The following is a 17079-nucleotide window of genomic DNA, read 5'->3' as shown; positions in this document are numbered from 1 at the left end:
GCGGGGCATGAAGCGAATGCTGCTCACCTTCCCACCAGCAACGGATTCACACCCACCAGCACCAGCACACAGCGCCGATCCATCCATATCATAGTGCTTTCCAGCGCGCATAGACAATGGACAATGGATCTGTGGCCACTACCATAAGCGTCACCCCTTGCGGATTCACCTCGGCACTTTGCGGAATGGTGGCGCACGCTGTGCCGACTGCAATGCAGCAGCGGACCTTGGGGTTCGCTGCTGGTGTGGTGGTTCTCATGCTAGCCTGGGATCCGCCTTTGATCGGTCCCCTCGCAGGCCTGAACTTCGACTGGTCCAATTGGAATTCCTCTGACATACGGCCCATGCTGGGAATTAACGAGTGGCCGTGTGATCCCGATAACAAGCTGCTGCAGGCGCAGAAGCTCATCTTGCAGGACGCCTCTGGCCCTGAGAGCTTGGCTTTCGATTCTACAGGGGCGGGACCTTACACTGGCGTTTCTGATGGTCGCATCCTCCGTTGGGATGGAGATGAGGCGCGATGGCACACTTTTGGGGTTACATCTTCCATAAGGCATGTGTAGAGAACTCTTCTTCAGTCGACCATCTTCGCGCTGAATTGAAAAGGGCTCAATTTGAAGAAAGCGGGTTGATGGTGACTGTAATTTTGTAATTGTGCAGAACGGAGGTGTGCGATGTCCATCCACCTTTAGTTCGAAACGAGCCTGTATGCGGTAGACCACTGGGTCTTCGATTTGACAAACACGACAACCTCTACATCGCTGATGCGTACTTTGGCTTACTCGTCATGGGTCCCCAAGGAGGTGTTGCGAAACCTGTCAGTACCCAAGCAGAAGGCGTCCCGTTCAGGTTTGTTAATGATTTGGATCTCGACGAGAATGGGACGGTCTACTTCACCGACAGCAGCTCGCGCCGCCCAAGAAGGCGAGTGATCATCGCAAATTCCGGCTATCTTTTAAAATTAAATCATGTGATTAAATTATTCCTTTCATTATTCTTTTAACATGTGCATAGGAATCATGCTAACTCATGCATGTTGCGGTCTCGAAACTCAGTCAGTGCAACATCGTAACGTTCGAGCAAGATAGGTCCGGCAGAGTGTTGAGATACGATCCCAAGACTCAGCAGACTACAGTGCTGGCGAGGGAATTGTTCTACCCAAACGGAATTGCGGTCTCACTAGACAGCTCGTTTATGCTCCTGTCTCACACATCGAAATCCAGGTCCATGAATTGCTTAATCTCCTGATTCCATATACTTTGTGAGCTCTTTAAAGTCCTCTCTTTGCTCGATCACAATCATAACATCCTCTGTTGTGTCCTACTTAGCAGGATTGGGAAGTATTGGCTGAAAGGACCCAAGCTAGGCACCCTCGAAGAATTTGCTGAAGTTCCAGGCTTTCCAGACAACATCCGGCGAACGAAAGAAGGAGATTTTTGGGTAGCGCTTCACAGCCGCGTGACCAAGTTACAAAATTTTCTTGCCAATCATTGGTACCTTCTTCGGATTTTGTATAGCCTGCCGTTGCGGTTCGATTTTATCTCTTGGCTTACAACGGGCACTCCAGATGCCATGGTCATCAAGTTCAATCCAAACGGTGAGGCTATCGAAGCTTTCGAGGACAGAAAGGGTCAGAATGCAAGGTTACTGAGCTTCGCCGACGAACGGGACGGTGTGTTGTGGATGAGCTCGGTGTTTATGCCTTCGATCTGGACGTTACCTCTTAATGCCAGTGCAGCAAGTCACTTATGAGTGAATCACCCCAATCATGCAGTTGGAATTCATGTTTCAGGAAAACGTGTATTGGATGATGAAGCACAAACTCAAGTGATTTTGGGTAGTTTACTTTTGAGAAGTTTAATGGTTGACAGACAGCGACGAGTCCTCGTGTGACTCATTCAGCTCTGTTAAATCAGATTTTTGTAAAAAGAGTTGAGGATAAACGTCAACCGATTCATTTGTGGATTCAGAGATGAAATTTGCAAAACTCCACAGTCACTGAACACAATTGAACTCACCCTTGCAATGGTGCTGAAGTAATGGGCTCCCTTCTTGCTCTATTCATCTGTTTGAAAATGGCGACTCTTACTACCCACAGCCACATCCCCATGTCCTCTCTTCTGTGCCCTCTTTGCAGTGCTAAGAGCCGAATTATGGACCAAGTATCCAAGTGTGGATAACCTTCAGATGATGAGGAGAGGCTTCCTGTTGTTGGGCCGTCATCCTCGTCTGGAACCGCTGTGGAGACTAGTGGGAGATGCTGAAAGCAAGGTAAAATGGAGGCCAGTTTTTTGGACCCTGTTTCTTTCGCTGGCACTAGCTTTCGTCACGTCTGGAGGAGTGCCACAAGTTGCCATTTCAGCTATCTGTCGAGGCAAGCAGCTGCATTCACAGGTTTGGATCAACTTCAAATTTTGTGGCTGAATCTTTAAGTCCTTCCATATAACTCCAATTTCAAACCCTGTGCAGTTGAGGATTTATGAGCATTATTTAGACCCCATGGACTACACCGGCACGCTAATACCTTGACATCAACAGATACCCCAACTGCAAATGTAATCAAGGTGCGGATTTCATAGATTGCGTTACAAGCGACATTCTTGAGCTCTAACTTCAGCATTCAGTCGGGGCCGCTTTTACGGTCGCAGGACGTCATAACCCTCCCCTTCACCACCCTCTCTCCATGTTGACGAAGCCGAAGCGATGGCCAGTAACATCTCCCACTTCAAATGTATATGGCGTGGAAAGTGTCCTTCAATCTCTCAGGTATTACTCATAGAAGTGCAATCAACCCATCTGAACGCTGCAATAATTTACTAGATTCTTCACAAAACCATGATTACTTAGACAAGCGTTATAGTTTGCTGTTCCTGTGAATGAATTGCACTGTGAAATAAAAGTGCAGGGCATATTTATTCTGAATGTTGCCCTCCACGCCCTAAATATGAAATCCCTGTGATTGATGACTCAAAAAAGTGAATTTCACACTAGTTTTGATTGCACAATAAAGTCATGATCTGTGCAGCAGTCTGCTATTGCTGTTATTACAAGCATCATTACCAGGGAAATGGAACCTTTATGACTGCATGTTTCACTGGTTGAGATTCTATAGATCAGACTTTCATATTAGTAATGCACTGAGAACATTCAATCAGCGTCTGTCGTGCAGTTCATAAATCCCAACCAGCCGGGACTTGGGGCAGGGACATAGGGGTTAAGCACACAATGTGTATACGCAGACATGGGTTTTATAGAAAGTAGTGACCAGTTTCTATTTGTGCATTAAAATGAGTGGCCCTGGTGGTAAAATAAGTACAGTTAGAGGCCTGTCAAGGAATTATTGATGAATTCTTAAAAGAAATCTAAAAGCGTATCTGTCCCAGTATTACCAAGGATCATCGAAGGGGCAGAAGCGGATTGGCAGGCAACCATGCCGTTGAGAAGCTTACATTATGACCTTTCCATGTGAGGAACAGAACATCCTCGTCTTCATCCTTACGGAGACCCCAACAGCCTGAATGCTCCCCAAGCATGAGCTTGTTTTCGGTCACAACATCCTCACTGAATGAAACCATGTGGAATCTGGCTCTCTTCATGCGTTGAACCCATCGGTCCTTTGCCTCCACTCGCTCAATTCGATGCTTCCCCTCACACGCTATCAAGTTTTCGATCTTGTTGGCCACCTCGTCTTCACAATGCAAACGCTGCTGGCATTCCTTTGGCAGTAAAGTGTGCAGTGCATCAAACGGTATCCAAAAATAATTAAAGGCGGCCTTCAATCTCGTTACGAGTTTCGGTGATGTCAGACTGGCATCATCCTCCGTCAAAGTTACAATTGCTGGGTTCAATTTCCGTATAAAGTATAGAACTTCTTCTCTTGGGCTTAAGGTTGACAGCTCTGTGCATTCATCAGTCACATAGTGTAATCTAAACAGACAATTCACAGCAAGAACCTCCCCTTCCCGTATTCCTATCTTCGAAACATCCAGTTTTTCAATATCCTCGAACAGCAATTGATACTCAAAGGGAACATTTTTGGAGCGTGCAAATTTAGCCAGACGGATGATGAGCTCATCGTATGGGACATCAAGCAATGGTGGGATGGGAGCCTTGGAGACGCACACTGTTAGCCGCAGCTGTGGTGGGCCTTCATTTCTCTCAGCCAGCGACTCTATCAACGTAGGCCACTGCATACAGTGACTAATGTTCAAATCCAGGATATGCACCTTCTCCTTCCCCTCAAAAGCTTCAAGTATTGCCCCGTTCGCTGCAATAAAACCAAACCGGTACCAGGGCATCACATCTATGTAGTTTGTGAGCTCAAGCACGGTCTTCAGCTTTCGGCTCTTCGTGTGAGGGTTGTCGTTTCCAGGTAGTAGATGAGGCGTGAATTTCGACGCTCTCAAAATTAACGCCCTCAAAAAGTGGGCTAACAGACGCTGGTTTGGGTCACCGTCCGCGGCAGCAATGTTGTTGATCACGAAGATTGTCTGCTGCGCGTATGTTATATCACTAACCTCAAGAGCAGTGGCACATTGAACTAACAGCTGCTCCATGGTGTTCAACTCCCTAGTGCCCATGACACTTCCCACTCCTCGCACCCCAAGCACTTGAATCCGTTTCGCCTTCTCCTCTGAACGCCTCCTCTGCTGTTTCTCCAATTCTGCAGACTGTGGAGGAAGGATGTATTTTGTTGTGTTGGATAGCATGAAGCTTTCCAGGGCTTCTCCCTGAAAAATTGGAACTTGTCCCGGCTCTTGTGGACACTGAATGGGGTCTAAGGAATATTCCTGCTTTCCAACTATGGGCATCCTCATCATGGATCTCATTTTTTTCTCAGCTGGTGGGTTAACCTCAGCTTCAGCATGCGTGCCGCTGCTGCTGGCAATTTGGACTGGCATGTAACCTTGCCTTGACGTTTGCATGTTCAAAAACTTCGATGCCATCTCCCCCGGACTTGTTGTCGACTCGGTGAAAGCATCGTGTGCAAACTCTTCGCATTTATTCCACAGCAATTCGGGTTTAACTATTGATTGAGGAGCTCCACCCAGATTACTTGACAACCGAAACAGGGAGGAATCGGTGTAATTTTCAATTGACGATGAAATACCAAATCTATCTCTGGACATTATGCTCCGCGGCCTCTGGTCGGAAGCCAGACAGCTAAGGGGCATCATCTTGTGGGACTGCAGTTGCATCTGGTTCCATAGAATATCGCAGTCGGAACCAAGAGGATTATTATCCATTCGACAGTTTTGAGAGCGAAGCGCATCGAGGTGTGAATCCAAATCTAGTTGCGATGCATCTAGACTTGCATCAAACACTGAGCTAGACAAGCGCTTATCTGGAGTAGCTGAAAATCCAGTGCTTTCGTGCTCAGCTTTACTTGATGCATTTGAGGTTTTTGAGTCTGTATCGTTCGAGAGTCCTTTCTGGTGCTCCATGTAGGCGCTCACGAGTATCAGTGAGAAGCTGTCCAATTTGAACGACTCCGATGAATGCTCCTCTACGTCTGCGCCCACCTCTCATGAACCATCCATGGCTGGAGCACACATCTCAAGCGATGCAATCAACAGCTCTTAAATGCGCACTGCCTTGATTTGTGTGTATATGATCAGGTTTAATAAGGCAAGAGAACCCCGCTGACCACCCTAAAATCACTTCTGCTGGTTTAGTCTTCCTCAGATTTGGCGCCATCCTCCTGTCAGGCGGGAGTGACATAATCTTAAATGTCAGCAGTGTTCATTTGCAAAAATAGACAAAAGCTTACACAGTGCAATCCATTTCTTTTGTAGCTTCTCAAACGCATTGTCCACCCAATCAGAATGTAAATTGATGAAATTTCTTGGGGAAAGTCATTACAATGCAAATGTAGCTCAATAAATTCCCAAGTGCTAAGGTAAAGGGTCAGTGTATATGAGCAGGCCAAGGGCTGGACCGTTGATGTCACTATCCTGACTCTCATCTACAGGTTTTCCGTGCGAAGAGGACAAAATTGGACAGAGATCGATGTCGCCACCTACTGGAGCAAGACATAAAATTAAGCAACAGCAATGTGCAGGCCTACAACCGTGAACTCGTAGGCGGCATTCACATAAAATGTGTCCAATCAGCAAGGAATAAGATAACCTACCGTGGATGAATGAACCAAACTTGCAACGGTAGCAATCAGCTCCAGCCTCGGTTGGCCCTAGCTGCATTCAAAAGAATGATAAAGACTTGTACAAGCTCGTTACAGACCCCAACTGTGGGTATTGCGTCAATACAAATATTACCTCATCATCAGACAATTCGAAAAGTGTTGCAGTGTTTTCGAGCAACCACTTCTTCCTGCCCTCTTCTGCACTGCGGGGACCAATACCCTCGTACAGTGAAGCGTGCAAGGAACTAATTCATCATGATGAATCGTCAGTACAAAGAGGTCCACGTTGCAGTGTAGCAACACTTTGATAACTTATCCTCTAAGTTTCCGAGTCCAAGGCCGATGCCATGAATGTGCGTAAGCCACAAATTGGTTTCGTAGGCACTTTCCCTGTTTACAAACTGGAATGCCGAAACATCCTGCAATAGAGCTCTGGCGTCGGAACTCTCAGACTCACCAAGGTCCACCTCGAGCTACAGTAGTGACTCAAACTCATACGACAGCAAGCGATTAGAGAGTAAGAAACCTACTCAGGATGAACCTGAAAATCGCGTCACTGAATTCCACAAGAAAATGGAAATTCAGGTTAAACAATGCAAGGATAACTTTCTCCTAGGACACTACTTAATAGAGATCTAATTCCAGGAAATACTTCATGAAAAATAATGTGGAACCAGGGTGTTGTGGGAACTGCTACCACTACCTCCACGAGTTACGCAGCAACATATGGAGCATCTAAAGGCCTGTTGTTCATGATGGGGATATTTCTGGGAATTCTGGGGAACTCTGAAGTGGAAAGTCTCGAAGAAGAAATATCAGATTTGGTTGTCACAATTCCCAGCAACAGTTTAGCTACTCTATTAGGATTGAAAACTAAGACTACCAAGATCTAAATGTATACGAAGTCGGTTTGTAAATAGGTTATCGTAGTTCCCCTAACCTCAAAGAAGACCAGGGAGAATACTCAGTGCTTAAAACTAATGATCACAAGAACGCACAGTGACGACCGTCTGAGAGTGATATAGCCACCGTCGCTTTGAGCTCACGAAACCGCCGCTACTTTCACCCGAGGACCAATCACCATGAAATTCGTAATGTGGAGTGACGATTTGGAAAAGTTTGGCAAGGGTAGGAAATCGTGTTATCAGCTTCGCCGACTTCACGTTTCTGACTCCAGCAGAAAGTCCATGCCCGTTGCATTTTGCAGTGTACATGGAAGACTACAGTTTTGCCACTAAAGAGTGAGAATTAAATTCTCATGAGAAGCTGCAGAATGTGTTTGCAAAAGCTAGCGCCAGTTGCAGACGATAAGAAGCTGCATTACAAGCTATCGAAATCCCGGCGGCACTGACGCAGTCCTCAAAATCTCCAACCAGGAACCTATCACGAGCGACCCCTAATTGTCAGTTCCACCAAACATCAACAACGATCATCGTTTAATTAGGAAAGCTGTTAACACTAGGACGAATCTCTTCTACTCCTCTAAAAATCACTACGAAGATACCGGCAACGTGCTCAAACCCAGCGACGTCTCCATACACGATGCTCAGACACACACACACAAACACAGACACAGTGGAAAATACAACTCTCATAACCAGACTGGAGATGAAGGAGAAGCAAATCTCTTCCGAGGCTCATGCAAGTATCGCTGCGACCGCTGGACATATAAAATGTTCTGTGTGTACAAGTCCCAACTTCTGGGGGCCGACTAGATCAAATTTGGCTGCTTTCACCATGTAATAGAATAATCACAAGTGTGGCTGTCTTCGCGGCTTTGGCTATTGCATGTTAGTTCCTACTGCTTTTCAACACAAACGGAAAAACTCACGCTCACAGTTTCTTTACCACTTTCTACAATTGCTCAAATTTCCACCTTTCTTCACTTCAGGTGAAGTTAGATGGCTCGCTGGCTTCAGCTTGTTGCAACAGCAGTCGCAAGGTTCCGAACTCAAACTGGGAGCATGTTCGAGGCAAGTAAAAATAAAAAGAAAATAAAAAGAAAGTTTATATGGCGATAAGACCATGTAGTCTGTGGCTTCAACGGCAAAAGCCTGCAGCGTATCTCCACCCCGCACGGGTCACAACCGACCACATCTAACACTGCTACTAATTGTTACTGATATCCTTCACTGTTTCATAGCATTGTTTTTACTGTCTTCACTGACACACTCAGAGGTTAGAAGACACACAAACTTCTTGACTCACAACGAAGCCCCATTCCAGGACTGCAGAGAGATTGTCTAGTGGGGGTGTGTGTGTAGCTGATACTGATGAGCTCCTTTACAACTCACTCCCGATGCCCTGCAACTGGTTGCGGCAGCTACGGCCATCATGTTGAAAGCGCTACAACGCTAGTGCATGCAGGAAACCCACTAGTTCGTGGCTAGCTGGCACTGTCATTCTGTGCAAGCTTGATTGGGTATTCCCAAAAACAACATTCTTTCTGGTCATCAATCAGTTCCCCACAGAATAGAATACCAAATGCAACAAAAATAAATAAATAAATAAATAAACAAACAACTTTCATCCACAGAGGATACCAATCCCTGGAGTTGCTCTGTAAAGTAGCTGTGAAGTAAATAGAGCGTGAAGGAGAGAGCAGGAGAAAGGGAAGGCAGCAAATAAAAAGTGTTTGTGTTTGCTCAAATTTCCACCTTTCTTCACTTCTCCTCTTGCTGTTGCTGGTGCTATTGCCATGGGTGCCGCATCATTGACGCCACCAGCTCAGCTTGAGTTAATGGCACATGTTTCATGAGCCTACTAATGACCCCCCCCCCTGCACAGCATCCGTTTTTATACTTGGCTGGATTTTTCAGGGTTTTTAATAAAAGGGAATTATGCTGTACTTCCAAATTAGGAATGTGTGTATTTTTGCAACCATTCTTTGTTTTCCTCTACAAGTTCTGTATTATTCAGCGTGATTTTTTTAGTGTAGAGTAGGTAAAAGCATTGCCCTTGGCTGCTTATGCTGTTGTAGTCAAATCCACTCGGTTGTTGATAGTATCAAATCTTTGGTGTCTCTATGTCCATTTGCCCTGCACCTTGCAGCAGTTTCCGAACTATTGGAAAGTTTTTACTTTTTGTTATTAAGACCTTGGAAGTAATAAAAAATAAATCATTTGATGCAATCAGAATAGTTCCTCACAAAGAGTGAAAGTTTGAAGTGTTTCTCAAACTAAGACTTCATTGCAACATACATATTTTATACTTAAAGCTCAAAGCCAGTAATACATAGTGGATTAAGGTTGTGTAAAGAAGAGGTTTGTTTGTTTGTTTGTTTGTCTTCTTAATTTTTTTGGTTTTCAATCTTGATTCCAAAATACAAAATTAAACAAAAAATAAAATAGAAGGAGGACATCTAAAGATATATATATATATATATATACACACACACACTAGGGGCAATAAAGGAGGAGGATGGGTCACAGAATGAATTTCAAAAAATCATGGAATTATGTAACCACCTTCATGTGATTCTTCACCAAATTCTTAGGAGGAATAAAGAAGCTACATTCTCTCCCTTTCTAACCAACTCAATCTTGTCCATCTCTAAGCTGCCAATATGGCACCTTAAAAGAGGAAATTGATAGGATTAGAATTTAAACCTACAACCTCCAATCACAAACTTACAAATCTTTCAAACTTGTTCAATCTTTCAAGCTTGATGAAGTCGACCTCCTTTTAGTTCATTGCCATATCATTGACCCATATCATTTCTTTGTTAAATTACACACCCTCCACCTTTGCTGATCACTCGTAAAAATAGTGTGGTGATGTTGGAGGCAAAGGAAGGAAGAAGGAAGGGAAAAGAACAGTCCTCCTCCTCCTCCTCCAGGCTGGTTGGTGGCGATTCATTCATCCACACACACACATACATATATATATATATATATATATATATATTGTGTGGGGATGGTTTTCCAAGTTGAAAGGGGAGGTAATAATGCTGATGTGGGAACGGGTGGGGTGGGTGGGGTGGGTGCGCAGGGGGGATGTATTGGTGGTGCAACTCCAACACACTCCTACAGGCAGGGCAGGGCAGGGCAGGCACAGACACGGAGCAGGCTGGTGATGGGGAGGTCCTTTTCTACCTCTTTCCTTCTTTCCTTCCTTTCCTTTCATTCTTGCATGCATTGGGAGGAGGAAGGAGGAGGTTGACAGTATGTCAGAGAGATTTATCTATTACTTTACTCTCATGTATATCCATATATATATATGAAGAAAAATGAGATAGAGAACGAAAGGGAGAGGGAGCAGAATACAGAGGGCCCTCCCTCACTCCAACTCTCACCAACACATACGTACGTACGTACTTAGAGACAGACGGAGAGATACACCCACACAAACACACACAGAGGAGGGATAAATTTATCTCGTCCACCTCCTTATCTATATATCTCTTCACTCCTCCTCCTCCTCCTCCTCCCTCCTCTGCTGCCTGTGACAGTGATGCTGTGGTCAGTGCCTAAAGCAGCAACTCCAGGAGGGTTCCCCCTTGGATTTTTAGTTATTTGTTTACTATATATTTTGCATTTCATTCTCTTCTGAACTGAAGGAGATTCTGTTCCATTGATGGCTTCTGCCCCGTTCATTTGCCCCTCTTTCCCCTCTGTTTCATTTTGCAGTTCTTCCAGTCAGTGTATCTCACTTCACAGATTTGGCCCCCGCTCTCTCTCACACACACACTGTCCCTCCCCCCCAACTATAATCGCAATGCTGATGCTAACACCATGCATGAAATGGATGGATGAAGTGAATGCCTTGTGTGGATGGATGAGCGGATGAATGCAGGGTGGGGGAGGTGCAGGGACTTGGATGCTTGCACGAGGCCATGGCAGAGAAGTGGCAGTGTTAGTGGGACAAGGCCACCACCACCACCATTACCATTGTGAAAAAAGAAGCAAAAACAATAACAAATGACAAAGAAAGAGAAGCATAGCCATCTGTCCAGCCTGCCTTGACTTAGTTATTCTGACTAACTTATCTATATGTTTATATATATATATATATATATATATATATATATCATTCCTCCCACAACTTGTCTTGAAGGAGAAGAGGAAAGTATTACAATTGCAGAAAAGCTATAAAATTTTAATTTGAGGTTGCTAAGTCAGAAACCAACCACTCTTGAAGAAATGTTGACCAAGACAGAAACAAAGAAGAAGTAGAGTACATGAATGACAAGGGAACTATTTATTTTTCTTCATTGTTTTACAACAAAGACACTGGTATTTTTTAGTTTTTAATTTATAATTTTTTTAAAATGATTTATTTTATTTCAAAAAAATTGTAAACAAAAATAAATAAATAAATAAATGTGTTCAATTATTTTTGATTTTTTAATGTAAATATGATGAAGTGTTGGAAAATACATTTATATATATATATATATATATATATATATATATTTTAAAATAAAAATAATTTGAATCATTACATAATAAATATTGAATTATATTTGATGATGAAAATTTACATGGTTATATTTTTTTTAACAATTTTAATATAGAATTAGTAATAAGTTATAAAAAAAATCTTGATAAAAGTTAAAATAATTGTGATTCAAAGTGTATTTAATTCCAAACTATCATACCATGAATAAAACCTAACTAAATTAAATAACATAGTTACTGTAAACTAATTATTACTTGTTTCAAAATAATGAGTGCAAGTCACCAGTGGAATATCAAGCATTTAAAACTGAAAGGGATTTAAATTATTTTTAATGAGCTTAATTTTATCATTTTATTTCTTTGAAAAATTGATAATAAAAAAATCAAAAAGGTTTCCAATCTTAGAAACTCAATATTTTAATAATATAAAATTCATAAATTATACATATATAGTTATTTATTTATTAACATCAAAATAATTCTTGTGAATTTCCAATATTCTGAAACATTATTAAAGATTATTAAATTTTATGAACCTTCAGATTCATCAAGACCGAAATTCACATTAATTGAATCTATAAATAACCTCTAAAATTAATTTGTGTAAAATTAACCTGAATGGTAATTTTAAAAAAAACAAAGCTTTGAAATTTGTTCAAATTACAATATTGAGAACTCTCAACAAATATGGTCTATATTTCACATGAACTACTAACAATCTGATCTCATTAATTTCCAGGTTTTGGATCTGTAAAAATCTAACTTAAAAATTACACTAAATATATGATCGACATCAATGAATGATTCATTCAACCATTTTTCTGGATTCAGTGGACTCCTTACGACTGCCTATTTTTATTTATTATTTATTTTTTTATTTTTAAGTTGAAAAGTGTTTTGCTGCCATCATTGACTTCAAGCATTCCTACTGAATTTAGTGAAGAATTCCTTTTGTCTTCAATCCTTTGTCTTGATAATATTCATGCACACATGCATCCCTCGCTCTCACTCATTCGTTCATCATGTGCAAAGAACCAGTGTGATTAATGATTTGTTGTGCAAATAGTAAACTTGAAGTTTTTCTGCAAGGGTTTTTGCTGGGGGTCATGGCAACAATGAATTTGATTTTGGTCAATGAGAAGGTTCTTTAAGGTTTTTTTTCTTACAACTAATCTTTTTTATTGTGTAGATTTGTTTTAAATTTTTTTTAGGTCCTATGATGATGATGATAATCCAACAACAAAATTGGAAGAAAATAGGGAGAAAGTTTCCTAAAAGTAATCAAATTACCAACTTTGGTAATTATTTTTTCTAAGTAATATCTAAGATGATTTAAAATATTCCTCTTATGAAATGGTCCTACATTTTATGTTCTATGATCATTCACATATATTTTTCAATTTTAGTTTAAAGTAACAGTGTTAAATTAATAAAAAGAAATAAATACAATGTTTGCTTCCTCAATGGACAGATAAGGCAAGGAGTGTAGGGGCCAGTTTGTACAATGGTGAACTCAGGTCCCTTGAACAAAATACATTATTATGACACTATAGTATGTTGAAATCATTTGTCAATTTTGTTTTATTTTGTTTTGTTTTTGTTTTCTTTTTTAATACTACAGTTGAAAATGTAGCTAAGTATGTGATTCCTGTGGATTATACCAGCATAGATTGTGTATCTCTAAGCTCAATGAATGACTGCAAAAATATCAAACTTTTTCATTGCAAAGAACCATCTACATCAAGTGCACCAAACTTGCCAAAGGATGGCTGTACATAAGGCATCACTAGTAAAGAGAAGGAGGTTATATGTCTAAGTGCCAACCATATCAGAGTGAACTCACATCAAACTAACCTTGTGTCTTTATAGGATTGTAAAAAATATTCTAAGGATTCTAAAACTTCATTAAAGCAGCAACAAAAAGTGCTAAAGAATCCTATGAGAGCACACCAATTACTTGTAGGTAAGTCACTTGAGTTTATCTACTATAAAAGCATTTATAACTTTATGGATTTGGATCTTATATCATTCTATCTACTATAAAAGCATTTATAACTTTATGGACTTATTTGGATCTTATATCATTCTAATAGATGACTTTGATTTTGGGCTATAGAGACCTAGCTATTTTTGTTTGATGTATAAATAAGAACATTGGACTTAAGTGGAGGGAATAAATCTATAATTGTATTTTATAGAGTAGTTGAAGAAAGTGACTTCTAGAAGAAGAAATATTACTTTCCAATGCCAATCATCTTAACCAAAGAGGAAAGTGCACACAATACTAATTAAAAAAATTTATTTTATGTTCTCATATTTTAAATTGTAGACTATAGTTAGAATCCACTTCTTGAGATTACTATACAAACATGATATAACTAAAGTTTAGTGATGTCTTAGAGATCAATTAATAAAGATTGGAATATAAATATTTAAAATTAGTTCATTCAAAAAGGCCTTGAAGCTATAACAATTGTGCCAATTAATTGGAGACATTAAAAGTAGCTATCCACTTGTGTTTAAAAAAAAGTCAAATTTTGAATTATATTCTAAGAATTGGAGATTGTTTGGAAGATTTGAACAAGTTGGAGCTTTATATGTCTTTGACCGATAATATATAGAAGATTTGACTCTTATTTTCAAAAGTAGTGATATACATTTTAAAGGTCTTATAATTATAGCACTCCATAATACATCCAAGTAATACCAAAAGAATAAGAAAAATTACTAATCATTTGGTTATAGTTGCATATTTTGACATTCCAAAAAAATATTTGTCAAGCCATAGTATTAGTATAGATAGGTTGTTAAAACACCGAGCCTTGACAAATGATCATTCATATCTTTAAGTGGCTTTTTATACTATTGATCTCTCTTTGTATACAATTGTAGTAGAAAAGACAAAGTGGATGTAAGTTAGCTATGTGCCTCCTTGTTTGGATTGTAGGAAATAGAGCCTATATTAGATCAAGATTTTTCAAGGTGCAAACCTTGGTAGAAGTCCTTAAACAAACAATTTTTTTTATGAGGGCCTATATCTACATTTTTGGATCTAGTAGTTTCAAGCCTCTAAGTTTCTATAATAGGATTAGAAAACTCTAGGCAATCTTTACATAGCATGTGCAATCTCTTTGTTTGCTACTTAAAATATAATTTGAGATTAATAAAAAAAACTTTATGTATTGAATGTAGGTGGAGGTTCTAATAGGATGCAATATACTATAATGATGCCATGAAAACTTGATTCAAAATCAAAACACTACTTGCTAAAGATAATTTGGTAGTATTCTAAATAACAAGTTTTTATTGAAGAACCTATAAAGTAGCCTCAAAGCAAGCTTCTTCTAGGACTTAGAAGTCCATTAAAAAATCTTAATACTTTGTTATTTGACTTGGAGATAACCATTTTAGATTCTCAATGGTATTCTAAAAAAAATCTCATTAGACATGGAATATTCAAATTATGAGGGATTTGTTCAAATTAATTTATAATTTCACATTATGAAAGAGTGTTGTTAAGACTTATTTGGTTTAATTGAGATTAACATTGGTACTTTTTAAGTAGAAATTAATATCATAGACAAATTCTTAGTCCATTATTTTGAGATGAGATTTTGATAAAAGAATTTCTTTAATCATTTGAATACTTTTGATAAAGTAATCAAAACAATTTGCTATGAAGAGATACAAGGAAGGCACATATAAATACTTATATCATACTAAACAAATAAATTTAAATGACATACCAAAATCCTATTAATTTCAATGGAGCACCATGAATTAATATATAATATTTTATTTTAGTCAATCCATTATCCAATAAAGTCCATACTATACATAGTATCTTCTAAAACCTCAAATCTATTCAATTGTAAGTTTTTCCAAAATCAAGTAAGAATATGACCATGAATTGTTGTGATTTTATGGCTCATTCTTTAGTTTTGAAGGTGAAGAAAATATTATCTATTATATAATATCTTTTAATAAATCCAGTTTGATTTGGCCTCATTAACTCATTGAACATGGATTGAACTCTACATGCCTTAGTCTTTGTTAGGATTTTGTACAATGTTCCTAAAAGAATGATTGGCTTAGAATTTTTGAAAGAATTTTAGCACCTTCTTTTGAAAATAAGATAGAGAACTCTCATGTTGAGATATTGACAGAGGGCATTGGATGAGAGGGCCTTGCAGTACATCTCTGTAAGAACAAAGTCAACATGGTTTTAATATAAAAATAAATAAAATTTGCAAGGAATCAATTGCAGCTTCAAGCTTGTCCTATAAGTAAAGCTTTTGTTGAAATCATTAAATATAGCCAGCACTCTCCATGATTTTTACTGTAGACTACAGTAAATACCATAGCTACAGTATTTAGAGTCTAGTGGAGAAGTAATATTTATCCTCTCCCCTTTTTTCTTTTTGTATACAAGACACAACTAGATCAATAGATTTTTATGTGTGAAGCTTTCTCTCCTTAGAAACCCTCTTATGTATATGACTTACTATTACTCTTGTATGATTATATGACTTAATATTACTCTTGTGTCTTTCTAAACATTCTCAACAAATATCAGCACGACTCTCTTTTATACACTATGACAATTTTTTTTTGCTCTAGTCTTAACTTTTCTTGCTACTCTTGCTCAGTGTCTGCCTTATGATCTTGTTGCTCTTCTTGCTGGCCCTCACACATTAGCTACTTACTTAGAGCACTTGTTCTACTTTCTGCCCTGCTTGCTTAAAATACTTGTTTAGAATACTTGATCCAGCCCAGCTCCATCCTAGCTTGCTCCCTACTGCGCCTCGCACCTGCCGTCAAGCAGCTGCCAAATTGCCACTAAATTGCCACCATTGCTACCTTGTTGCCACCTGCCGCTGCCCGATGCTGCCTGCCATTGCCACCCTATCGCTGCCACCCTATTGCTGCTAATGCTGTCGCTCACCGCTGTCCAATGCTATCCATTGTTGCCACCTTGCCGCCCTACTGTTGCCGCCATACTCCTCCTTGATGTTGCCATCTTATTGCTGTTCTACTGCCTTAATCCACAACCTTGTTAAAATAATAATAATAATAATAATAATAATAATAATAATAATATTTTTATTTTTTAAATTCAAGTTTATCATTTTATTTGATTTTATATTTTAAGCCACGTTTTACTCAATTTTCCTACTTGATCTTGTATTTTCTTTATAGGTTTATTTATAATGAGTGCTTCAACATCTTCAACTGTTTCTACTATGGTTCCAACTATTACCAATGCATCCCAATATTTTCAAGCTCTTTTATTTCTACCATAGACAGTGGATGGAAATAATTATCTATTATGGATAAAAATGGCAAAAATAAATTTATTTATAGAACAACTCTCAGATGCCATTATGTTTAAAGAATCTCCTACAATAAGTATTTCTATACCTCCTACTATTCGTTGGAAAGTACTTCTTCTCCTTCGTCATCATCTTGTACTTGCATTTCAACATCAATATTTAGAAATAGAAGATCCTACAAAACTTTGGAAGAATCTTAAATCCA

The 17079-nt window shown here is 39.4% G+C and overlaps 2 protein-coding genes and 1 long non-coding RNA gene across 3 annotated transcripts; 2 read left to right on the top strand and 1 right to left on the bottom strand.

Moving 5' to 3' along the window:
• The first annotated feature begins 87 nt into the window (after nt 1-87).
• LOC112291302 (protein STRICTOSIDINE SYNTHASE-LIKE 10) lies at nt 88-2017 on the top strand. Its single transcript, XM_024538490.3, has 4 exons — nt 88-553; nt 661-924; nt 1056-1223; nt 1332-2017. Exons 1-4 carry the CDS (start codon nt 117-119, stop codon nt 1750-1752), a joined length of 1290 nt encoding a protein of 429 aa, XP_024394258.1. The 5' UTR covers nt 88-116; the 3' UTR covers nt 1753-2017.
• On the bottom strand, nt 1448-8757 carry LOC112291301 (scarecrow-like protein 32). Its single transcript, XM_024538489.3, has 2 exons — nt 6134-8757; nt 1448-5701 (listed from the first exon to the last, which is right to left on the bottom strand). Exon 2 carries the CDS (start codon nt 5442-5444, stop codon nt 3396-3398), a length of 2049 nt encoding a protein of 682 aa, XP_024394257.1. The 5' UTR covers nt 5445-5701; nt 6134-8757; the 3' UTR covers nt 1448-3395.
• On the top strand, nt 2188-3053 carry LOC149987837 (uncharacterized). Its single transcript, XR_016506320.1, has 2 exons — nt 2188-2394; nt 2539-3053. It is a non-coding gene; the product is annotated as an uncharacterized LOC149987837 (long non-coding RNA).
• Nucleotides 8758-17079: the final 8322 nt, after the last annotated feature.

This window comes from Physcomitrium patens, chromosome 14, assembly GCF_059467195.1.
Source record: "Physcomitrium patens ecotype Gransden chromosome 14, ASM5946719v1, whole genome shotgun sequence".
In the NCBI taxonomy this organism is placed as follows: Eukaryota; Viridiplantae; Streptophyta; class Bryopsida; order Funariales; family Funariaceae; genus Physcomitrium; species Physcomitrium patens.
Note: the sequence above shows the minus strand (reverse complement) of the source record. Positions and strands in the feature narration are given on the sequence as shown.

What these genes read in the sequence shown, in the direction of transcription:
- LOC112291302 (XM_024538490.3), top strand. Translation starts at nt 117, where the DNA reads ATGGACAATGGATCTGTGGCCACTACCATAAGCGTCACCCCTTGCGGA. An exon ending in GGGGTTACATCTTCCATAAG is followed by an intron (nt 554 to 660) that starts GCATGTGTAGAG and finishes GTAATTGTGCAG; the next exon opens with AACGGAGGTGTGCGATGTCC. An exon ending in TCTCACACATCGAAATCCAG is followed by an intron (nt 1,224 to 1,331) that starts GTCCATGAATTG and finishes CCTACTTAGCAG; the next exon opens with GATTGGGAAGTATTGGCTGA.
- LOC112291301 (XM_024538489.3), bottom strand. Translation starts at nt 5,444, where the DNA reads ATGGAGCACCAGAAAGGACTCTCGAACGATACAGACTCAAAAACCTCA.